The 26,970-nt window shown below is 35.7% G+C and overlaps 1 protein-coding gene across 1 annotated transcript in view; it reads right to left on the bottom strand.

Annotated features, from left to right (window-relative positions):
* Positions 1–26,970, bottom strand: part of MALRD1 (MAM and LDL receptor class A domain containing 1) — a 515,151-nt gene that overhangs the window by 207,217 nt on the left and 280,964 nt on the right. Inside the window, exon 29 of the mRNA XM_043884605.1 lies at positions 6,598–6,781. Coding sequence (XP_043740540.1) covers positions 6,598–6,781 — 184 coding nt within the window. The remainder of the gene's footprint in view (positions 1–6,597; positions 6,782–26,970) is intronic.

The following is a 26,970-nucleotide window of genomic DNA, read 5'->3' as shown; positions in this document are numbered from 1 at the left end:
TACTCTTACATTATAAAGCACTACATATTTTTTTTTTCTTTTCATTTATTTTTATTAGTTGGAGGCTAATTACTTCACAACATTGCAGTGGGGTTTGTCATACATTGACATGAATCAGCCATGGAGTTACATGTATTCCCCATCCTGATCCCCCCTCCCACCTCCCTCTCCACCCGATTCCTCTGGGTCTTCCCAGTGCACCAGGCCCGAGCACTTGTCTCATGCATCCCACCTGGGCTGGTGATCTGTTTCACCCTGCATAATATACATGCTGTTCTCTCAAAACATCCCACCCTCACCTTCTCCCACACAGTCCAAAATTCTGTTCTGTACATCTGTGTCTCTTTTTCTATTTTGCATATAGGGTTATCATTACCATCTTTCTAAATTCCATATATATGTGTTAGTATGCTGTAATGTTCTTTATCTTTCTGGCTTACTTCACTCTGTATAATGGGCTCCAGTTTCATCCATCTCATTAGAACTGATTCTAATGAATTCTTTTTAACGGCTGAGTAATATTCCATGGTGTATATATACCACAGCTTCCTTATCCATTAGTCTGCTGGTGGGCATCTAGGTTGCTTCCATGTCCTGGCTATTATAAACAGTGCTGCGATGAACATTGGGGTGCACGTGTCTCTTTCAGATCTGGTTTCCTCAGTGTGTATGCCCAGAAGTGGGATTGCTGGGTCATATGGCAGTTCTATTTCCAGGTTTTTAAGAAATCTCCACACTGTTTTCCATAGAGGCTGTACTAGCTTGCATTCCCACCAACAGTGTAAGAGGGTTCCCTTTTCTCCACACCTTCTTCAGCATTTATTGCTTGTAGACTTTTGGATAGCAGCCATCCTGACTGGCGTGTAATGGTACCTCATTGTGGTTTTGATTTGCATTTCTCTGATAATGAGTGATGTTGAGCATCTTTTCATGTGTCTGTTAGCCATCTGTATGTCTTCTTTGGAGAAATGTCTGTTTAGTTGTTTGGCCCATTTTTTGATTGGGTCATTTATTTTTCTGGAATTGAGCTGCAGGAGTTGCTTGTATATTTTTGAGATTAATCCTTTGTCTGTTGCTTCGTCTGCTATTATTTTCTCCCAATCTGAGGGCTGTCTTTTCACCTTACTTATCGTTTCCTTTGTTGAAAGCACTATATATTATCCAGCCATTAGTTATTAAAAATAAAAGTCACTTTTAATTATTTCATATTTTTTCTACTTACTATCATCTTCCTTTTTTTCCCTTTTCTGACATTCACTTTAAGAGAAAATTACTTGGAACACTCCTGTGTCGAGCAGAAATACAGTTTTTCAGATTAACTAAGTGAAGAAACGAAGTTTTGAAGTCACTCCGCAGGGTATGTGTATAGATTTATGTATATGTGAACTCTATAAACAGCAATCACTGTTCTGTGATCTCCCAAGTTCAATCTGAATTCAGAGTGAGGCTGCGCTGAAATCATTATCATCAAACCAGTATTTTTCACTCCAAATCAATTACTGCTTACAGGACACTGAGGAGTCGTACATACAGTGTTGAAGGGGGAAAACAAAAGGTGTGAGAGTCATTATAATCTTTTCAGGTGATGTGTGAAGACAACGCACTAGATATCTGCTATGATAATGATGCTATCTTCTCTTACTTTCTCCCCAAGGTTATTTTCTTCCTTTCACATCTAGGATTATTTGGGGGAGCATGAGGTCTTTTCCTCTATATGAATTAAGAGGGAGACAGAGTGGTTACTGGGCTCCTGTCTACTTAGAAGACTTTATTGACTTTTGGAAGCATTTTCAATCGCTGAATTATTTCCTTCTTTTCCTTCAATGGAAAACTGGTCATCATTCAATTGGATCTTCTAGATTTTTCAGTGGAAAAGGCAACATTTTATACTGTTACTGGCTCCTACCCCAAGGTCCTGGGTTTACCAGTGTCTTAGAGACTGCTTACAGGGCAGTGCTGGCAGCAAAAGACACAGGAGAGACACAGGGAGGGGGAGGAAACGCCGGGCATCAAGAAAGGGGTACTGAAAGGGGAAACGGAAAGTCAGGAAAGCCAAACACTGCGAGCCACAGGCATTTCAGCCCTGCTTCAAAAAGATGCACACATTTCATTGCAGTTTTCTGTAGCCTAGTAGCCGAGCAATAAAGACTGACTGAACATGGGAATGGATAGAACCAGCTTTTAAGCATTGATACAGAAAGTGTTGTGCCTAGAACATGTCAACTTTTTGTCATTGTTGTTCATCTATACTTGTAGCCAACAAATATTCAGTGTTTTTTATACCTCGCATATTCTTCAAAGAATTTTGTTTAAAGTAAATGATTTAATCCTTGTAAGAGCTCTTGGAGATGGAAGCAGTATTCCTATCATTTTCTGGCTGAGGAAAAGAATACAAAGGAAGATTATGAAACTTGCCTAAAACCACAGAGTAGATAGCAAGTGGTCAAACTAGGATTTGCATCTAGCGTTCTTACTGCAAAATTGACATAACTGATATTTAGTATTAATAGTCAGCTCAATAAGTATCAGCTGAATGGCTGCACATAATAAATGATTTTACTTAACAAATAATATTGATCCAAGATTGAGTAACCATTTAAATTTTGAATTGCCACTTTTATAAGTTACACTGATGGAATATTTCTTTCGTCACTATATGAATTCTCTTCCTACTTTTCTGTATTATAGAATGGTGGTTGTGTTTTATAAGATTTTTGTACAAATAATTTCTAAATCAACTAGAATTTAAAAGGAGAAAACATCAAATTCATTAACAGTCATTTTTTAAAAAATGAATAAGCTACTAGGTTCTATGTTAACTTGTCCAAAAAGGAGGTATGCTTCTTAACGTGTCCTTGCACATAGCAAAGATACACCTATTCTTTTATTTTTCTGTTTAAAAAAAATACAACAATTTTGACAGTTAATTGAAGGTAAGATCATGATGTCTTCTGAATGCAAAGAAAAAGTGGGTATATATCTAGCTTTATGTTGGCCATGTACTAAATATTACTTAGTAAACCATTGTTTCTGAATGGAAGGTAAAAAGTAGACATGAAGCTGAAATAGTTTTCTTATCTGCAGGTAAAGTAGATAACCATCAAATCTATCTAATCTATAGCCTCTACTTTCTCCCCTTTCACTCTTAATCAATTTAAAACTTTGTTCTCATTAATATTGAAATTTTAAAAATATGCATAGATTTCAGAGTTTTCAAAAAGTCCTAGAAAAATCTCAGAGACACTCTGTTACGACTCTAGGAAGAGTTATAAGTCTATATATTCTATATACATGTATAAAAAAATAATGATGTGCTTTTCAAACTTTTCTGAATCCATGTCCCTCCAGCTCTTTGGTGTTAGTCTTTTCTGTTCTTTATCTTTTCCTTTTGACTTCACTGCCAGTGGTGTTTTCGTTTGTTCATTTTTTGTTTTGTTTTTGAATGTGGGCTGCTGTCCTGAAAGGGACTCCTGGTGGATCCATTTCGGGAGTTCCTGGGGTTTAGACTGCTTCGGCCTCACAGACTTAACCACAGATCCCTTGGTGCCAATGATTCTAAAAGTAGGTGAAATCTCTCCCAGTGTTGGCTGCCATTTTAAAACCACGTGACTGCATCTTCAAGTGAGTATCTGTTGGCCATTTTGTGATTCTCCTGGCTTCTCTCTCATACACATAAATACCATATAGATCTTGTGGCTGTTGGCAGTTTATCCTCAGTAGCTTATATATTGGGTTTCTTAGGAATGCATTTTCACTTACTTTGCTGCATATGTTTTCTACAGCTTATAGACTGCCAACTAGGCTTTGACTATTTCTTTTTTAATTTTAAAAATTAAAGTATAGTTGATGTACAGTATTATATAAATTACAGGCATACAATATAGTGCCTCATAATTTTTAAAGGTTATTATACTCCACTTATACTTACTATAAAATATTGGCTATAGTCCCCAGTTTTGTTTTATGTGAGAATTTGGGAAAGTTCAAAAGCTATTCACCACCACCACCATTTTCTTAGAATTTTTTCTGAATTCTTTTTTAATTTTAATAGCTTTTGATAAATAATTTATAATTTATATACCATTAAGTCCACCCATATAAAGTTTACAACTTTATGGTTTTAGTATATTTATGGAATTGTATAACAATCACTATAAAAACTTAGAATAGTTTCATCACCTCATAAAGAAACCCTATATTTATCAGCAGTCACTCCCCCACCCCATATTCTTGAGCCCTAAGTAGCCAGTAATCTGTTTTCTGTCTCTATATACCTCCTATTCTGGGCATTTCATATAAATGGCATCATACAGTATTTGTTCTACTGTAACTGGCAGAAAATGATAAGAGAAATGAATATTAAGTCATTTTTTAAGTTATTCATCTCAAATGGGAATCAGTTCCATGATAGATTTTATGGTGACCTATTTACATAGGATCTGAAGCTGGTTTCTTAATAGAGCAATAAAGTACCATTTAAAAATATGACATAGTTAATGACAATGGGTAAAATAATACAATGCAATACATAACTTTTTTACTGTGTCAAGAATATTCTAAGCAATATATGTATAGTAACATAGTATTCACAGAAATCTATGACAGAAGTGCTATTACTATTGTACCCATTTTATTGATGAAGAAACTGAGGAAAAGCAAAATAAGCTCACCTAACTCAAAGTCAGTGGCAGAGCCAGTTTCCACGCCCAGGTAGTTTGACTACACTCCTTGTTCCTAACCATCATTCTATACTGTCCCTCTGATGTTTTGTCAGATACCATTCTCTTCTAAATTGGCAATAGTAGAAAACAACCTAGATCAATTTATACACTAGTTTGCTTCTTGTTGCTGATTTTTCACAGCACTGCTATTTTATTGACATACAATTTAAAACTAAGAAGACCAAAAAATTTATTGTTTTTTTAGTTCCAGACATATGCAACAGCCTGGCTATTTAAAAAATAGTTACTTCTTCCTAAAATATATTTGACATACAATTGACCATATTCACTACAATTAACCAAAACTGCCTCTTTATTTATGGCATAGAAAGACTTAAAAGTACTATATCACTAAATATAAGAAATAAAGTATTAGTCAGTAAGCTGAATGAATGCTCAATTGACTTGAATGCATTATAATCATGTAAATTTTCACAGGACTTTAAGAGAAGAACAAAAAGAACTTCAACATGAAACTTGGCAAAGCTGGAATAATAACTCTCAAATTTTTCTCTGCACTGAATCAACCCATCCAAGAGTCATTCTGCTTCCCTCGAGAGGAAAAGAATCTCTCCTGTTTAATAAAAACTTCTTTCTAAAAATCTTAGATAAAGCTTTGAAGAGTTTCTCCTTTTGAACTTGCCAGAATCACTTATAAATTGAGTAACAAACTATAACGGAAATTTAGCATATTACTAGGAAGTTACTAGAAAAGCATTAAAGAAGCACATTCTAACTTCTAAGATACCTTTTCATGATTATATTTTCAGATCCCATTTTCTGTGGTCCAGGAATCCTCTTCCAAACACCTCCACACCCAAACCCTGTTTTCAGATTCTCTCCTCCCTAGATTATCTAGGGTGCATACATTCTGCTTTTATGTTATGTGTGGTGTGTGTGTGTGTGTGTGTGTGTGTGTGTGTGTGTAAACATATAATAGCTGAGTATCAGCTGCCTTTGCTGGAAACACAGCGTGGGGATGGGGGGGACTCAATAAAAGACTGACATTTAAGTAGAAGGCTTTTCATAAAGAAATCAAATGATCTAACAGCACCAAAAACCCAAGTCATATTTTCAAAATGTCTCAGTGAAGTGATATTTTAATATGAAAGCAGCAACGGAATTAAGCAGCCCTCAGGTTTAGCTCTTCAGTCCCAGGGGCTAGCCTCCAAGGGAATCAGCATAGGAAACCACAGAAGGCATGTCTTTCATGGGCAGGACATATCACACTGTACTATTTCATAAATCAGATGGAATAGCTTCTCAGAAAGAAACTCTGCAGTTGTGAAACTGTACAAATATATTTATAATTATTTTTGACATTTTCTGGGTGGTTTCATAAAGAAAATCTAAGTGTAATTATACTTCAGATTTAGAAGCGTGATAAATGATAACTTATTTTTCAAATTATTGTTCACTGGCTAGAGTAGCCTTTTAGATGCCTTAAGTATAGCTCTCAGTTCAAGTTCTGCTTGAATTATGCCTAGCTGTATATATTTCTTATATAGACACTAACTTCCTGTTTTCTAACCCTTTCTACTGGTTCATTTAAAATTAGTTACATAAATGTATGTGAATACTAGGCTTATGCTTTAAATTGTGTTGAAAAATAAATTCAAAGAAAAACACTTTTACATGCTAGAAAAAGACAATAACATAGAAGGAAGAGAGGAATTATCTTTATAATCAAAGGATGGAGAAACTATTATCTCTTAACATGGAACTGTAAATTCAACCATCATAAAATCATCTCTTTCAATTGATTTTTATGTACATACAAAATATGTAACTGCAGAACATTTTATAAACATGAAGCAAAGATAAATGGCTAGGTTTTATGTGTGCCTCCAAGGAGCAGAGCCTTCCAGAAACTTACCAGTCATGCAGTTTTCAAATTCAAGGTCATCAATTGCAGCTCCTCCTCCCAGATCCCGTGTTCGGAGACCTTGAAATATGACTTCGAAATTCCTTAACTTTCCTAGAAGGATGACAGCCTTTTGCCAGAGATCACCGGAGTTCTGCTTATTTTCTTCCCATACTTTTGATAGTCCTTTCTCTGTCTAAACATAGAGAAGTTTGCATTAGGCAAATAATTTATCACAAAAGAAGGAAAAAACACCAATTATTGAGAACACAAGCATTTGACCAGTGAAAACTGATTAAAAAGCTGATAATAGTCATGGTATACTTTACCCCATTGAAACAGAGGCCTATTAATCTACTATGTATTCCCAAAAGATATATGAGCAAGACTTGTAAACTTGTTTCAATATTTTCAGAGACATCATTATTAGCAAGTGAATACTCAATTAAATCCACTTCTTCTTGCTTGCATGCAGAATTCTCAATGGATAGTTGATGGAGTCTGAATAGTTTACTGAAGCCCTGGTTTTACTGTTCTAGGTACCCTCCCTGCCAAACTGCTATGCACATTCTTTAATCATTGATACTGTATTGGGTTGACCAAAAAGTTCATTAGGGTTTTTCTGTAATGTCTTATGAAAAACCCAAATGAAATTTTTTGTCCAATGCAATACCTTTCTTTACAGACCTGAAATAACTTACAGACCTGAAATAAGAGAAAAGAGAGAAGACAGGAGGTACAGGTAAGAGAAATCACAGATCAATAGATATAAGATATTGTGAAGTGAATGGAAAGTGATCACTTCTAAGATGGTATTTCAAAAGTTCTATTAGATGATTGTATGATTTGGGCTATTTATAAAATTCTACTATGATCAATACATGAGGCTAAATAGTATTTTATAGCAAATCCTTCAAATTGTAAACGAAAAATTAATTTTCTAAGAAAACATTTAAATATCTCCCCTCAGGACAAATGTTTCCTTGACCAAGGGAATATAAAGAAACGACAAGGGACTAAAAATAACTGTACTCACGCACAGGTGGGGCAAATTATGAACAAACTACAAGAAGACTAAAACCCAACTGCCACTTCTGAGGTGCCAGGAGCAAAAGCCGGGACGGTGCATGATTCCTACACCACAGTACCACCAAGGGGTGGGCAGACCACGCACACCATTCCTCAGCCCACTTAAGGGACCCAAGCAGGGGAAACTGGGACCTGCTTTTGCTCCCTGATGCTGCAGCCCGAGTCCCAGTGAAGTCTTGGTCGAATTTCTTGTCTGCCCTCTTATCAATTTCTATTAATTAAAAAGTTCAAGAACCCAAATTAGTAATACTCTGAATGTCAAAGTTTGGTCTGCTAGCAGTACAATATTCTAACAGATGAATAATCCAAGTATAACATAACATGATATGACAAGACATAATGTGACATATTCCTTAATATTAACAATAACAATAACAAAAAATGATACTAACAGTAAAACAGACTGTAAGTCAGTTGAGCACAAGGAAAGGCTTAAACTGTATGTGTTGCTCTTTGCTATTCTGGGCATAGCCCTTTTTGGGAATTAGAGGTTAACAAATCACAATGATGGATATATAACAAAGAAAAAGGGGAAATATATATATAATTATGTTTATGTCCCCAAAATGAATATTTCAGGGTCCAGTATTGTGTTTTTATGACAAATTCACAAGTAAATTTGGTCACTGAAACTTATACTCAAAAAGGTGGAATAGAGGAGAATATTTAATGGGATGGCATCTAGAAAATCAAATAAGATATTCCGACTGATTTATAGCATATAACTGAAATACATATTTTACAGATTTTTTTAAAAATATGGACAACAAAAAAAGAAATGCTTGAAGAGGAGATCCAAAGGAGTTACAGATTCATAGTCTCACCCTTTTGGGAAACTAATGTTAATAAATGAGGCGGCTGACACCTCATTCTGTTGAGGGAAGCACAAATCAATCAGTCAAGCAGCTCTTCTGGGGAATTACAGACAGAAAGTAGAACTCTGTATTAGTTACTCTAAAATTAACTTTGTAAAACAACTAACAGTTCACAGATAGATCTTTCAACATCCTCCCCAAAATAACAAAGTTTTACACCCAGAGAGTCCTGTGGCTTCTGCATTGAAGAGGATGGGAAATTCACACCTAATTAATGGAAATTCATATCTTTCTAATGATTAAGGAAGAGAAGCTTTTTCAAGGTTAGTCTCTGACTATCACCAATGTCTTAGAAATTTGGAATCAAAGGAATGATTAGTTAAATTAAAGATTAAAGTAGAAGGTGTTTGACACTTAACAGCATAACATGCATAGATAATGATATAAGTCTATTTTAATTTGCAAACTTAATTCGAGCTCAGTGCTCAGTCATGTCCGACTCTTTTGGACCCCATGGACTGTAGACAGCCAGGCTCATCTGTCCATGAAACCAGGCAAGAACATTGGAGTGGGTTGCCATTTCCTCCTCCAGGGGAATCTTCCCAACCTAGGGATTGAGCCAGGTCTTCTGTGTCTCCTGCACTGGCGGGCAGATTCTTTCCCACTGAGTCACCTGGGAATACATTGCTAATTTATCCTGTTCATTTCAGAAGTTTATAGAACCACTTATACACTATGCCAATCACCAAAAGGGTTTTCCAACAAACGCCAACAAAGAAGGTTGTGTGATCACTTTAACCAATAAAATGCAAATCACTTCTTTAATCTGACAGCAGGCCTTCTAATAAATGAGATTTAACTAATATATTTGTTCTCATTTTATATGATAGGAAAAGAAAATGAGGGTTAATGGATTGACCTGATGATGGGTTATTGTAGTATATCATTTTAATATATTTGCTCTCATTCAACTCTGGATATAACATATCAAATCATGTCCCCTTAATTATCAAAAGTAGCCATTCAAATGTGCAACGGAGATTTATTTATTGACTTATTCAGACAGTCTTTCATTTATTCAGCAAACATTTAATGCTCATACAGTTGCCATATATGACATTAGACACCAGGAATAAGAAGGTCAAAAGAGAGGGGGAACCTACATTAAAATGGTAATCATTTAATAGAGATGAGCCATAAAAAAATTATTAATATAAAATTACTCTAGAAACTAAAAGCAGAACTGTTAAAACACTTAATATACACAATTTAAAAATATATAAATGTATACATTTATATAAAATATATACCTTTTATGTAATTAAAAGTAACTAAAAATTATCAAGTCAAATTTGAAAAAGCCAGAAAAAAATAAGAGCTATAAAAATTATTTGACCTTTATTCATTTTTAAGATAATAGAGCATAGCTTCCAAATATTCCATTTAAACTTTCTGTGTTTGGCATGTAATGAATTATTTCTGCTATTAATACTTTTTGAAACTTCAGCAATTTTTTATACTTAAAATATGCTTAAATAAACATAATGCTTACAAATGATTAAGCACATAAAGGATACAAGTACACTGAGCACATAAAGGGTAAAAAAGATGCAATGTGATCCAGGAATAATTCTGAACCAAAAACAACAACAAAAAAGTCATTTAATACATGTCTGGCCCTAATTACTGGCACTCCAGCCAAGTTTTGTCTTCTGACTCTAGACAAGACTAAAATATTGATTAATGATGCCATGTAGTGTTAAAATCTTTCATAGCCATAATAAAATATTTTTATGTATCTTTTTTAAAATGGAAAGGAATAGCTATGATTTAGAATAATGTCTGTATCTAGCAGATAAATATTGGGCTGGCCAAAAAGTTCATTCAGATTTTTCTGTGTAAGCTCTTATGAAAAAACCCAGATGAACTTTTTGGCCAACCCAATATATATAATTCTCTAAATCATCTAAATATTAAGTCTTAAAAAATTAAATATTAGAAATTTATATTCTTTAATATTTCAAACATTTTCAAATGTTTAAAATTTATATACAATTAATCCTATTTTGAATTTTCAAAAATAGGATGAAATCAAGCATAGACTATTTTAAAAGTGCATAAAACCTCTTCCACAAAAATATCTTGCAAATGGCTGCTATACTGGGAGTAAAATCTGTAACCAGTGGCTCTTGTATTTACAAGAGGATTTCTGTCCTAACAAAATGATTTTGAAGTTTAGATTAATATATTCACTGAACAGTCATGTGTGGTTTTAGACATATATTCATTGAAAAGATTTTAAACAGTATGTCCTCATGTTTTGTAGAATAATGTTTCTTTAAATTCAAAACATTTATTTCTTGATAACTGTCTTTAAAATTTTAGGCAACTAACATGGGACTCAGGCAAAGTAGGCAGTTTAATGCAAAGTATCGAGATCAATAAAGCTGAAGTTTTATATAATTTCTTACAATCACTTTTTTTTTTCCTTTTTACCATTCTGATCTTTCTGTTTCCCTTCCTGGGAAACAGGATTCCAGAATCACAACTTCATTTACACTGTATAAGATAGAAAGTTTAGTTTCTCTTTCAGTCATACACACACACAAATCTGATATATACATATATATGTATATACACACATACATATATTTTTTTCCCCAAAAAATAAGCAATTATCTTTTTCTCTTCAAATGTCACCTTGGAGAAGCATTCATAGGACCTTCAGGGTGGGTTTCATTCTCACTTACATCACATCACCCTGCTTTAATATTTATAGCACTCTCACTTCTCATTTTCCAATATTATCTTATGTTTTAATTATTTCAGTAATTCTTCACTGTGTGTCTTTCCCACTACAACTTAAAGTCTATGAGGACAAGAGCTTTATCGATATTATTAACCTAGATCTCCCATGCCTAAGACAGAGTTTGGCATAGTGTAGGTACTAAAAAAGCATCTTTTTAATCAACGAAGACATACTTAATTGAAAATGGTGAATTAAGATGTTGCATGAAATTGTTAGTACTGGCTGAAAATAGCTTCAGTGCCTCTTCATAAAAATTATACCAGATTTCAGATTCTCTGAATAGGTAAAAACTAGTTTTAATGGGTTTAAATTGCAGAGTTTGTCATAATAAACATTTAAAAATTGACTAACAGATAAATTCTCTCAAAAGTGAGTCACAACACTCATACAGATAATTTCCTGAGACTTACTATAGTTATTTTAACTCTTAGGTGATACAAAATGGAGGAAGAATTATTTATAACAAGGACTAGGCTATGGAGCTGATTGTTCTTACAAAGTTACATTCAGAATGAATCTTGCAAGGTCCTTACGCACTTAAAAGAAAGGGCTGACTAACCCAATTAAAATTCCCAATCTATGATATTCAAGGTGATAACCTCCTTAGTGGCTGATGGCTTGTTTCTACTGTCTTTCACACTACATTTGGTTCCTGAAGGAGAAAAACATTCATATGGGTGAACATAGAAGAACAATGGAGAAAAAAATAAAAATGAAGAGTCTTTAGGAAGCATCTGACAGGAAGAATAATAAGAGGAGGCAGCAGGTCTGAGGCAGAATGTCAGTCATGAATGATTGTATCTGTCCCTTGGCACACTGCCGTTCACCAGGGTTGATAACCACTCAATGCGAACAAAAGAACAGCATTTTATGACAAAATCATTGGACATAACTCAGCTCCCTGCCTTCCTCCAGGGGTGGGAAATAATGAGAGAGAAAATAAAACAAATATATGTATGTGAAACAGCATATGTGTGCAAAGGTATGACAAACTTCAAGCTAAGGTCCTTCACAAATTTTTCTTCCAAAGGAGACACAGGTATACAATGTCTATAAGACGTGAATAATGGTCTTTCAGTAGTATTAAAAAAGTAAAATTCTCAATTTAAAGTTCTCTGAAAACCAATCCTAATAGCAGGCACAAAATTATAGGTATAAAGGTATTACTACCAAGAGAAGTATATATTATGTGTGTATGCAGAGTGAGAAAATTTCCTGACTTTAATAAATCATTGAATTCACCAAAACAGTAATGCTGTTTGTATTCAACAAACAGGTCCAATATATCCACACTTTTACACTCAAAATATACTGCTAAAATAAAAAGCGCACTTCAAAAAAAATGTTAAACCTAAAATCTGAGTATAAAGATGAAAAAAGAATACTAAGATGAGAATTTAGTCAATGACAAAAGAATAAGTCTAGTCATTATTAAATCACTTGGGATAGGAATTAAGCAGGAAAACAATGGTTTATTAAATATTAGAACCCCAATATGATAAAATGAATGTATCAGTTTTCTACTTACTTAACTCATATATTGAGTATTAAGGCTGGGTCAGACATTCTTCTAATTGCTGATAAAATGTTATAATGATAAGAAACACAACCTAATATTCAGCTTGTTTTACATAATCTCAAAGCAGGCATGTGCTCACTACATTGCAATATTCCCTATTGCAAGTAATGAAGGAAATGAACATCTATGATTCACTTGAATGTTAAATTTTAATTTAAATCCACTATTATTAGGTTCTTGTATATGCTGTTAATTAAGATGGGTGTCAAGAAGAAAAGCAAGAAGCTGTTATTATTTAAGGGACTCACAAGTAAATAGAAACAAAAACACCATGTAACTATTTAGCTTGAGTGTGAGCAAATTCCATTATATTACAGAAAAATAATACAGTACTTGAGTGCAGTTGCAGTAAAATGAAGGACCTGTGTGAAATTAGGAAGGTGTTGTAAAGAGTGTAGTTTTGTATTGGGTTTTGAAACTGCACAGAATATCACCAACGGCTGATAGTATATGAGGATATGAGGATATTGTATATGTGAATATATAAGAGTATATGAAAGTATATGAGGATATTCCAAGTAAAGAAAATCCCATGATTGCAGGCAGTAGCCTATGGAAGTGTTGAAATATTTTGGGAACCCTGAATAGTCTGATGTGATTAGAATATCAAAAGTATAATAAAGACTGAGGATGCGCAGATATAGATAACTCAGATATAGAGACCAAGACCATACAATGGAAAGTATCTTTCAGACTTAATCCTATAGCCAATATAAAGTCACCTACAATTTTTAAATAAGGGAGTAATCTGACCAGATCTGCTTTAGAAAGATCTGTTCTTTAGTAGAAAGAGCTGTAGACAGTGGGCAGAGTGGATTCATGGCAACTAGTCCTGGAGCTTCAGAGGAAAGAAAGGGATGTGATATGCAAGTGGGTTGAGACAGGACACGTGTCATCACAAGGTGTGACGTGCAGAGAGCAAAGGCGGAGGCATCTAGGAGTAGACATTATTGTGAAATGAATGGGAAGCTTAAGGGACTGCACTGAAAAATCTAGTTGAAACTAGAATTCAAATTCCTAATGGAACTGATCAATATAAGTATTAATACATGGTTTCCTCAGTAGTCCAAAAGCAATAACTAGAATTAGAGCAAATTCACATAAAGAAATGTGTTTTGGAGTTGTTGCCATGCTGGGAGTTCACAGAGAAGGCAAAAGAGGATATAGGCAAACACATGCTTGTGTTTTATAAAGAAAGAATACCTTTGATGAAATTAACAAAAAGTGTAGCCTACAGTGAGAATCAGGTAAAACTTCTAGAGACTATTCATCCACTCCCCTCCTAATCACCAGTATTAATCTCCCAAAGACTCTCTCCCTACCCCAAGAAGACATGAAGATAGTAATGGAAAGGGATATGAGGTCAAACTGTTCTTTATTCTGTCCACAAGATGGGGACGTTGACCTAAAACAGTTGGCACTGGTCAGAGCTTCTGGACAGGTGATGAGAAAGAGGTCAAGTCTTTATAGCTCCTGGTGTTAAAGGTCCACAGGTGGTGCAGCTGTAAAACACACGCCGGTGAATGCAGGAGACCAAAGAGAAGTGGGCTTGTATTCCTGGGTTGGGAAGATGCCCTGGAGGAGAAAATGGCAACCCACTCCAGTATTCTTGCCTGGGAAATTCCATGGACAGAGAAGCCTGACAGGCTACAGTCCACGGGGTCACAAAAGAGTTGGACAGGACTTAGTGACTAAAACAGCAAACAACCTGTTATTAATCTATTTTGTAAACAAGGAAAATGAGGCTCAGAATACTTCAGAAATTTGAAACTGAGAATACATAGCAAGAAATATTAGGATAGAGCAGAGGTTGGACCCAGATTCATCTGAATCTAATGTCCATTCCACCGCCTGCTGCCTGAAACAGGAGAGCCACGCTAACAAGAATTTGTATGCAAAATATGCTCTAAGCCTCTGCTAAGCCAAATGGAATATTTCTCTTTAAAACAGTAATAACAACACTCGCTCTATAATTTATTATCTGGACATTTTAACTGCTGAAATGCAGGGTAAGAGCTAAAAAATGAAAGTTTGATTTGGTTTAGCCTTTCAATTTATTATGTATATAAAAATATGAGAGCCATACTCATTAAGGTTTAATATCATAAAGAACTGTGCATGTCCTTTGAAGCCTTGGGCAGCAGCACTGAGACCCAAATGCTTACGAGTAGTGGATTAATTACTCAGCAATAAATAGTAAGAAGTTTACAAAGGACAAGAATAAGGAATAATTATTGGATTTATTTATTCATGCCCTTGTTCCAAGGATGAAAGGTAAGGATACAAGAGTATAATAAGATGAAACTAAGTGATAAATATGTAGTTAAGGAAAAACTCATGTGGTAAAACATACAAATTCTAGTACACTGGCCTGGATATTGGCCAGATACTCCTCAGAGCTGCATGTGTTAGCAAAAAGAATACATATGTGTGCACACATAGTCTAAAATACAGGGTAATTAGAAAAGGCAGAACATATTTAAATCATGAAAAAGATTCAAAGTTCTATTCATAGATCGGAGGTACCATAATTTCCTCTCATCTATCAAAGACTATACTTCCAAAAATGAATGTGGGCTTAGCAGTAAAGAATGTCACAGCAGTGGAACGAGAGGGTGGGACAAATTGAGACATAGATACACTCTCATACATAAAATATCGAGCCAGTGGGAAGCTGCTCTATTGCACAGGAGCTCAGCTCTGTACTCTGTGATGGCCTGAGTGGTGGGATGGGGGCGAAGAAGGAGGTTCAAGAGGGAGGGAATATACATATACATGTAGCTGATTCGCCTTGTCATACAGTGAAAACTAACACAACATTGTAAAGCAATTATCCCCCAATTAAAAACATACATAAATGCATTTTTGATAAAAAAAAAAGATGCAAAATTTAAAAAAAAAAAGGGAAAGTCACAGCTTCCACCAGGGTTAGCTAGAAGGACAGTGCTGCTTTCTGTAGGTATTTCCCATCCCTTAAACCACACAGTAAGTGATACCTAAACTAAAATCTCTCCTTATTTGCAAACTTGCCTCATCTATACTACTTAATTTATTCTGAGCTCAATGGAATGTAATGGAACTAACCAAGTTTTGTACTATGAGTTTCACTTTCCTCATCTGAAAAATGAGAACTATCATATTTACCTTTTCATCTTTTGTAAGGCTTGGAGATCCAGTGTTTAGAGTTTCTAATACCATGTCTGACAAAGAAGACATTTACATTTTACCAGTATATGTTCACACATAAACATTATTAAGATCTATAGCAAATAAAAAATATATTTCTAAAACATAAATCATAATTGCTTAAATGCATTATCTCTCATCCTATTTTCTTTCCAAGCAAATGTTCTAGGAGTGAGATAAAGAAAAGTAGAAATATATATATATATATATACATTGAGTTAGCCAAAAAGTTCATTCCAGTTTTTCTGTAACATCTCATGAAAATCCCAGATGAACTTTTTGGCCAACCCAATATATCTTTATACTCAACGATTAGATTAATGCCCTAAGATTCAGTGAAGAGGGGAGACTAACAAATGGGCTGGTAGCTTGTGGCTCAAAGACAACTCTAAGGACAAGTCTGCAATCACTACACTCCACAATGCCCTGGATCTCTCCACCTGCCATGGGGCAGACCTGGGTTCAATCTGTGGGTTGGGAAGATGCCCTGGAGGAGGGCATGGCAACCCACTGCAGTATTCTTGCCTGGAGAATCCCCATGGACAGGGGAGCCTGGGGCGCTACAGTTCCTGGGGTCACAAAGAGTCAGACATGACTGAGCGACCAAGCACAGCATGCACGCACACACGCACACCCACAAAGTTACATGTATACAGGTATGTACAAGTATATACACATAACACCATACTTCAGTTTGACTCTCTGAAACCCCGTGGACAGTAGCCCTCCAGGCTCCTCTGTTCATGGAATTCTCCAGGCAAGTAGTACTGCATCTTCCTAACCCTGGGATCTATCCCACATCATTTGTGTCTCCTGCATTGGTACACAGACTCTTTACAACTGGTGCCACCTAGGAAGCCCCATATATACACACACACATATGTGTATCTACCATAACCTATTCAATGCTACTATTTCTTTTTTTAACCTTGTTATGTAACTTTAAAAAAATATTTTATTTTTATTAATATATTTATTTGGCTGAGCCAGGTCTTAGTTGTAGCATGCAGGATCTTTAGTTGTGGCATGTGGAATCTAGTTTCCTGACCTCCTATCTTGGGAGCTTGGAGTCTTAGTCATTAGACCATCAGGGAAGTTCCTACTGTTTCTTGAGTGTCACCAGAAGCCATTGTTTTCTCCCACAGGTGTGATTCACTAATGCTAAAGGGAAGAAGGAAGAAATCATGGATAACAGGTGAAGTTCAAACTCAGGTAAAAATCAAAATAAACAGCCAAAACTCTACTAGTAAGGCTAAGAATAAGGGAAAGACTGATCCTTGAAACTAATAAAAAGGGCTGAGGTTTATCTCACATTGTCATCTGTTGAAGGGCAGATCACCACTCTCTTGGAAAGCCCCTCAGGCAGATGAAAAGATAGGGAGGAAATAGCCCCCAATCACTTTTTAATGATGTGATTAAATATACAACTATGGTATTTAAGATGACAGAGCTCAGAATAATTCAGGTCAACCATCAATACACTTTGGGAAAAGTGGTCCCTCTGTTCCAATCCTACCCTCTTAACCTTTGTTGCATTTTTTAAAAATTGTACTTCTTTGTATCTCTTGATGGTCAGATTTACTGTCAGAGACCCAGACTTCTCTGGTACCTGATGTTAATCTGGTGGCTGGTATCGGCTGCCAAGCAAACTAAGCTCAGAACTTTATCACTTTTCGATAAAGTCCATTTCCAGACTCAGAAAGCAATCACTCAGAGAGTGATTTTTAAAGCAAATGTTAATACTTAAACCCAACATGATCAGGGGAGTTTTTGAATACAGAAGCAGGTTGTAGTGAATTGTTCATTTCACAAAAGCAATAAGCATCTTTGTGTAATATTTTAATTGTAGCACTGCAAGTTACTGAAGCTCTGGTTTTTGAAGGGTCCCAAGTAAAGAGGCAAATCTCATGATACGATACATGCTTCTGTGTAGGACAGTCAGTAAAACCTCTCTTTAGTCTTAAATTAAAATTAGTTAAGAGTATGTTAAGCAACAACTGGCATAGCTCAAAAATATGAGCTAGATTTCCAAACTCTTGGCTCATTTAATTGAATATATACTAATAGTCTAAAAATTGTTTTTCTTATTTTTTTTTGTCTTATTTTAGCCATGCATGCTACATCAACCTCTTCTGTGATCGGTTTCATCCATACTTTTATGTCATCCATGTTAGATAAATGTCTAATGTTAATGATTCATATGACACAATCATCTCATTTCACTCTTGTTTCTCAGCCTGTTCACAGGTCAAACTGTGTTTATTGTTAGAATGGTCATCCTTGTGCTGATTACAATTAGACTCCTTGGTACATCCTGATCTTCATGAATGACAGAAGGAAGTGCTCTGGGATGACAAGAAGCTGCCAATTATATGAGTCTTTTTCAGCCTTGATAATTGTTAGGTTCTTCACATCACATGGGGAAGGAACACACAACCTTCTACTCAGTACCTCAACCCCTCAACTGATTTTTCCTCTCTTCATTACTGACACCAAGGTTGGTTTTCTCATCCTTATAAACACATGATGACCTGCCACTGGAATCCCTCATTACTCTGATAGCCTTCAACGACACTGAAAGTGCAACCTGTACTATACTTCTTACAGGAAGAATGATTCAATGCTTAATGAATTTCGTTTATATTTCAGCATCATCATTTGCATACAGACCTTCACTGTAGGGTGCTTTGGGTGATTTTTAGTATCATATAACTTGAAAGTCTATAACTCCTAAATCATGACCATTTGAATCAAACTATCTTAAAGATAATTGAAATAATTACTAAGATATTTGTGCCTAGAGAAGTATTAAATGTCTATCTCCTGAAGAAACAGATTTAGAGTAAAACTAAGTGAACAGGATTTCATTTTACTATAGAATGGTGATGATACAAAATATCTAGATCTCTGCTTTGTTGGAACAATTACAATTTTATAAAATATTCTAAGGAAGATTTAGCTGAATCTCCTATAGCAATTACTAGACTTCAGAAAACTTCAACTGGAATAAGCACTTTTTTTTTCGGTAGACTCTCAGTCTTTTCATTGTAAGGGTCATGTTCTATCTTGACAGCACGGCCCAGGCAGCCAGGAATGCAGAGTTAGCACTGCATGGGCTTGAGAATATCGTTAGTGGCTGCACTGCCCAGGAGTGGATTTGTTACAAACACCACCAGTAGAAGCAGAGCCTGATTATTGATGGAACTGCCTGAAAGTGCGACAGAATGCAGACCCAGTCAACATCTCTTGGGGACCCTCTTGGAGAACATGGGTGAAGAATGAAAATGCTATCATTATTCTGCACTTTGCATTTCTCATAGAAATGTCCAGCCCAATTAGTGAGGCTTCATAAACTTCCCACATGGAAGGGAAAATGAAAATTCAGATGGATAAACTTCCAGAAAGCACTCTAGATAGAAACTGAAACCTGACTTTCTAAGATTATAAAATGCAGTAATTATTTTATATCGTTCCAATAAACCATAGATCCGTTCTCTGTCTCATCACTAGGTATAAAAAATGCAATTCTCATTTGTTACATTTCACTCTGAATCTGTAGCTCTGGAGCCAGAAAGCAATTACCACTCTATGCACAAAGATTATGCAGTAATAATTATCATTGTCAGTCTTAAATTTTCTCTAGCATGCTGGCTTGGAAGCATTCAAGCTTTTGTTTCATGACTTTTCCCCCAAATTGTAGCTCTCTTGGTTTTAGTCTATGCATTGCTATGCTTATTTTCTGTAAATGACATTTTTAATATCTGAAAGGTATTTATCTGGCTAATACTTTTATTATTTCTTTGTTTGAAAATCATTTCTTATACATTGATTACTATGCTATGGCATCAGGGTATTTTATTGATCATAAAATTACAAAGATACTGCAGGGTGGCATTTTATCACAGGACTTCACAGTCAATTTTACTAAATAGTATAAGTGCCAACATGAAGTTAGGAAAGAATATAAATGGGAAAGAGTCCACAGAGAAACCATTAGACTTTAAAGGTTAGAGAAATGGATTTTCCTTTCCAAAATTTCTTGCAGGAAGAAATGCTGTTTTTTTCTGTACTAGTATCTTTATCAGTCTTCCAGAGGATTTTATTCATTACTGAAATCATTCACTGTTTTTTGTTGTGTTTTAATTATTTTTTGTTGCATCATCAAAGGCAATTTGCTACAGATGGGTCCAGTCATATGCTCCTTCCATCCTTCTTTTTGGCACAAGCATACTCATTTTGGCTCTCATCTTTGAAATCCTTGTATCTAAGCCAAACTCTGGACATGTCTTTCAAGTTAAGGGTTTAACCCTGTCCTAGTCCAAAAAAAATACAATAAGAAAATGCCATTGACGACTAGAGAAGGATAAGATGAATTATCAAAATATTCTTTCTGGATTACTGACAAGCCATACAAGCCCTGGCAAAAGCATAAATGGTGTTTTTAGCTGTATTAATTTCAGTGGAATATATAGAAATATTTTAGCTAGAGCAGCAATTAATCATTCCTGCATTTGGTGAAATTTGAAATCATAAAAGGTAGTTCTTCCTTGCAGTCTTCAGTGTGTAAAGCTTTTAAACCTTCTTCAATTCTGGAGTAATTACCCAGGGACACAATAATTACAGAACTTCGGTGTCTGTAATACCTTGTACTTGCTTCACTGTGGCCTCTAATCAAGAATTAAAATGCTCTTTTTTATGATTGCCTGTCTTTTCCTACAATGACTTCAGGTGAATCAAGCACTACTTATTATTCCTCATTTAAGCTAGTAGCTCAACTGGGAAAGAACCCACCTGCAATGTGGGAGATCTGGGTTTGATCCCTGGATTGGGAAGATCCCCTGGAGAAGCGAAAGGCTACCCACTCTAGTATTCTGCCCTGGAGAATTCCATGGACTATACAATACAATCCATGGATTGCAAAGAGTCAGACACGACTGAGTGACTTTCACTATAAGCACACAGTTATTCTTGGAGATCTACATTTATCCTAAGATTTTACATTCTTTGTGATGATAAAACTAATATGAGTTCATGAATACAAAGAATGCTATCAAGATTTTTCATAGGTCAGTATGTTTGCCTTAAAAGAAGTGAATCTAGGACAGAGACTGCCATACTCAGGGAAGAAAGTCAGACAGAGACGTAGAAATATTATATGATATCCTTTATATGTGAAATCTAAAAAGAAATGATACAAATGAACTTACAAAACAGAAGCAGACTCACAGACTTAAAGAATGAACTTATGGTTGCTGGGGGAAGGATGGGACAAAGGGATAGTTAAGGAGTAGGGGAAGAACATTTATACACTGCTGTATTTAAAATGAAAAAGTACCTACTGGAAATCTGCTCAGTGTTATGTGGCAGCTTGGACAAGAGGGAAGCTTGGGGGAGAGTGGATACATGTATATATATAGCTGAGTCCCTTCACTGTTCACCTGAAACTATCACAACATTGTTAATTGGCTATCTCCACTTTTAGTCACTCAATCTTGTCTGACTCTTTGCAACCCCATGGACTGTAGCTCACCAGGCTCCTCTGTCCATGGAATTCTCCAGGCAAGAATACTGGAGTGGGTTGCCATTCCCTTCTGAAGGGGATTGTCCCAACCCAGGGATCTAATCCAGGTCCCGTTCATTCCAAGCAGATTCTTTACTGTCTGAACCACCAAGGAAGTCCCAATACAGAATAAAAAGTTTTTCTAAAAAAGTGAAACCACAGGTCATGCATGTGTTTGCTGTTGCAACCCCAATGCGAGGCACACTAAGCAACCATTTGCTGAAAGATTAGGAAATGATTTTTTCATTATATCATAAATTTACATGATGTGATAGACAATACATGTTACATTACATACATATACATCTCTAACATATACATATTCACATGTATGATATATATACATTAGATATTAGATATATATTATACATATTACATATACATTTTGTACCTATATACAGTCACTCTGAAATGAGATCTCTACACTCACAATTCCTACATTGTGTAGAAGGAATGAATAAAAATATCACTCTACAGCTATACAAGGCATATACAAAAATGACTGATATCAGTCTAGGAAAAGCACATTTTATTCATTTAGATATATTTCTTAAAACATATTCTATCCATTTAGATGTGTTAAGTGTGCTTACTTAAGAAACAGTGTTAGAGATTTGTGTTCCTGTAAATTATTATACTAAGGTTAATTAATGACATCACTTAGAAGTAAATTTGTTTCTCTGTCTAGAACTGAGACTGCATTTATTTTATAGGCTGTACTTGTCCTGTCATACTGATAAATTAGTTGAATTCAATGGGTATTAAGCACCAAATAGTTCCCTCTCATTGTGCTATGTGTCATAACAAATAGTAAAGTATAAAATACATTTCTGAAACTCTAAGTATTTACAACCACTCTGGGAAACATAAGTCATATATATATAATATATATTATATATATATGAAGCTATTATAAAATCATGGAACTTAAAAGCATCCATCAGAATAAAAGTTTAATTTATATTAAACTTATTGGAAATCCAGTTCATTGAGTAATTTGGTATGAGGCAAGGAACAAAACAGTTGGCATTTAAAGCTGTATGAGGAACGAAATAACCTAAAGAGATTCAAAGATGGAGAATAAGGAGGCAAAGATACTGTCTGGAAGAAGAGTTAGGAAAAGATATGAAGAGGAAAAGATGGGGGAGTTAGAGTAAAACCGTGAAGGTACAGTATCCCATAAGCTAAGACAAGGAAATGAAAGTGTTTCTAAGCAGGGGTGGTCACAGATGCCAAATACTGCTGAGTTGCCAAGCAACTTGGGCCCAGAAAAGCGTTAAGTGGCATTGGTGAGATGAAACTGGTAAACTTTCCAAGAGAAGATTCAGTGAAGTTTGGAAGGCTGAATATGAGTTGGTTGAGGAGTGAACACAAGTTGAAGAAAGGAGTGCAAGAATTACAACTTTTTAACAAGTTTTGCTGTGAACAGAAGCCAAGTAGAGGCAGTAACTAAAGCAGGAAACGAGACAGATAAAGGAGTGTTAAAGGATTTTAAAAGCGGATTGGATGATGTAGTGAGAGGGTGAGACTGAAAACAGGAGAAAGAGCATCATCATATGGAAGCAAGTACAGAAGGAGAGAGAGATTATAATTGAGGACACACTGGAGAGGAATTGTATGCACAGTGATGTCAAGGTTGGTTGGTGCCAGCAGTTGAGAGGAATACGCAAGCTTTCCATGTTTGGACTTTTTTTTAAGCTGGGAATGAAGAACCACTGAATATATATATGAGTAAATGAGAACACGTAACGAGAAGAGAACGTGTAAACATCAGTGAAGTTTAAGCTGGGAGTGGTTATCAGGATGTCCGTGTGGCAGCCAGCCAAGATGGCCCCACTCCCCATTGTCTGGTCTTTACTGAGTTCTAGCCTGATGGACTGCTCACACTGAAGATGTTGGCCTATATAACCAATGCGTAATCGTGCAAATGATAGTGGATAACTTCTGAGGCTAGATGGTAAGACACTCTGACTCTTACCTTGTTCCCTTAGGCAAATTCCTTGACGTGCAACCAGTGCTATCTTATAAACGTATAAATAAACTGCTTACAGCCAGAAGCAAGCTATAAAACATCCCTTACTTAGATTATTTTTCCTTAAAAGCTCCATTTCATTTAGTAACTGAATATTTGAGTGCCTTTCTTTTCTTTTTTTTTTGAGTGCCTTTCTTTTATCAAGACCAGCTTTTAGTGCTTGGAATCCATCTGCGAACAAAACAGACAAAAATCCCTGACTACTGCAAAATATAGTTTATTGTTCAGAGATTACAAAGAAAATGAACATACCCTTTTCCTATTGGCAATGTTACTTAGCCAGGGTTGTTCACTTCTTTAAAATTCTTATACTCTCCCCATAAAACATGAAAACTAAACTAGGATCTTAAAAAAGAAAACACTTCGATGAAAGTCTGCAGAAATCATCCATTCTCTAGGATCTATTTCTTAAAAAAGCACATTTATGAATTTTTAAAATATAGCAATACCATGATCTGGTAATTTTAGTATGTCCTACTGAAAAAAAAAATCCTGCTTTCTTGTCTGATCTACATGTAGAAATGACATTTTGATTGCCATTTATCATGTTTAAATATGATAGCTAATGAGCCTGAATACAGTGTAATACATTATTTATGAAAATACAAATCATTTAACAGATTCTCAAGAACTAGAGGGATTATATTTTTGAATTATTGATTTTGTCTAATAACTGAGAAAGGGAATCCCAGTATCATTAAATGTGTTTTTTTTTTTGGAAAAGTTTACACAACCAACCTTCATTTAAATGAATACAAATCTTACACTGATTTGAAGGAATGGTCAGTGCCCAAATACAAAAAATCTTTTATGGCTGTGTGGGATTGGTACATGTGCTTAGCTGGTTGACAGGCTATGTAGGTGGCTGTTGAGGCTCTGAGAATGTCCACCCAAGTACCTTACACCCTGCCCATTTCCTGGTGGGCATCCTTTAAGTTCAGCTCTTTGACTCAGCAGAATGGTGAGCCACCCTTCATGCCCACCATACATGATTTGGAAGTCTCCTTTCCATTCCAATCCTATCTCTTTGGTTTTGAAGATATGATGCTATTTTTGGTAAGAATCCATAGTGTTCCATGCCCAGTTCCTTAGAGCATGTCTCTAGAACCTCCAAAATGTCTTAAATGTGTGCCTAGTAGCTCAGCTGTGTCTGACTTTTTGCGACCACATGAACTGTAGCCTTCCAGGTTCCCCTGTCCATGGCAGTTTTTGGGCAAGAATACTGAACTGAGTTGCTATTTCCTTCTCCATGGGAGTTTCCCAACCCAGGGACTGAACCTGCATCCCCTGTGTCTCCTGCACCGCAGGCAGATTCTTTACCTGCTGAGCCACTGGGGAAGCAGGATGTCTTAGTCCTGTGGTTTAGTTGATACCTCTGAAGTGGAGGAGCCTGAACATGGGTTGGGAAGTGCCAGGAGTCTGAGTTTCTTAGAGAGAAACACCTGCTTTAGGGAGGAACACGGTGTGAAAGTTCAGGACTCAGTTCAGACATCTCCTGGTTAAAAACTGAGGTTTGACCAGAGACACAAAGTAAAACAAACATATATGTAAAGGAAAAGAGAGGATACTGATGTCTCAAAAGAGATCTTCCACCAAGGGAGACGACAAAACAAAAAATTACGGAAAGTATAGCAAAGTAAGATTGATGCTACAGATAAAATAGATAACTAGAGAGAACCTACGGTGTAGGAAACTGCACTCAGTGTTCTGTGGGGACCGAAGTGGGAAGGAAATCAAAAAAAGAGGGGACGTATGTATATGTAGAGCTGATTCACACTGCTGCAAAGCAGAAACTAACATGGGCTTCCCTGGTGGCCGAGAACACAACACTGTAAAGCAACTAGACTCCAATAAAAATTAATTTTAAAAAAGAGAGAGAAAATTAATCTAAGGAAGGATAAAGAAGGAACTTTTAAGTATGAAGGATTAGAGGAGGCAGTTAAGTTAGAAAAGTTTTGTGTTTTCAAATAAAAGTGCTTCCTTCAATTAAAATCCAAATAAATAAAATGAACCTGATTGTGTAAGCAATATACAAAAACCAAGGGGAAAAAAACAAAGTGCTGAAATTCAATTAAATACACAGAAGAGCACAATAAACATTCAAGGACTCTGAGAATGCTCATGAAGTCCCTTTATTATTCATCACTCTCCATCTACTGCATCACTCCCCACATCAGTTTAATTCCTCTCACATGTTAACATTCAAAAGTAAGTCTAAAAACTTATCTTATTCAGGACATGAATTCCCTTTGGTTGCATTATCTCTAACACAACACATTTAAAAATCATCCTATCTACCAAAGATTATTCTGTCTATGCCATGTGCTTAATTATAATTTTGGTGTTTAAAAGAACAAAAAAGATGTTTTCTATACCTATTATTTTCATTTCAGATGTAGAATATATTATGGTTTTAATAGGGTTGTATAGACTAGTTTGTGAAACAAACCATGATTTACAATAGTGTGTCTACAGAAAAATGTGTTGCAAGTTTCAACCAGCTGAATTATTCATGATCTTTTGGAAAATAAATCATTCACAAATTTTGTGCTGCCTAAAATGATATGAATTCTATCAATAACCTCAGATATGTAGATGACACCATCCTTATGGCAGAAAACGAAGAAGAACTAAAGAGCCTCTTGATGAAAGTAACAGGAGAGTGAAAAAGCTGGCTTAAAACTCAACACTCAGAAAACTAAGATCATGGCATCTGGTCTCATCCCTTCATAGCAAATAGATGGGGAAACAATGGAAACAGTGAGAGACTTTATTTTCTCGGGCTCCAAAATCACTGCAGATGGTGACTGCAGCCATGAAATTAAAAGATGCTCTTTGGAAGAAAAGTTATGAACAACCTAGACAGCATATTAAAAAGCAGAGACATTACTTTGCCAACAAAGGTCTGTCTAGTCAAAGCTGTGGTTTCTCCAGTAGTCATGTATAGATGTGAGTTGGACTATAAAGAAAGCTGAGTGCTAAAGAACTGATGCTTTTGAACTGTGGTGTTGGAGAAGACTCTTGAGAGTCCCTTGAACATCAAGAAGATCCAACCAGTCAATCCTAAAGGAAATCAGTCCTGAATATTCATTAGAAGGACTGATGCTGAAGCTGAAACTCCAATACTCTGGCTACCTGATGTGAAGAACTAACTCATTGGAAAAGACCCTGATGCTGGGAAAGATTGAAGGTGGAAAGAGAAGGGGACAACAGAGGATGAGATGGTTGGATGGCATCACTGACTCAATGGCGCTGAGTTTGAGTAAACTCTGGGAGTTGGTGATGAACGGGGAAGCCTGGCATACTGCAGTTCAT

The sequence above is a fragment of the Cervus elaphus genome, chromosome 23 (genome assembly GCF_910594005.1).
Source record: "Cervus elaphus chromosome 23, mCerEla1.1, whole genome shotgun sequence".
NCBI classification, from domain to species: domain Eukaryota; kingdom Metazoa; phylum Chordata; class Mammalia; order Artiodactyla; family Cervidae; genus Cervus; species Cervus elaphus.
Note: the sequence above shows the minus strand (reverse complement) of the source record. Positions and strands in the feature narration are given on the sequence as shown.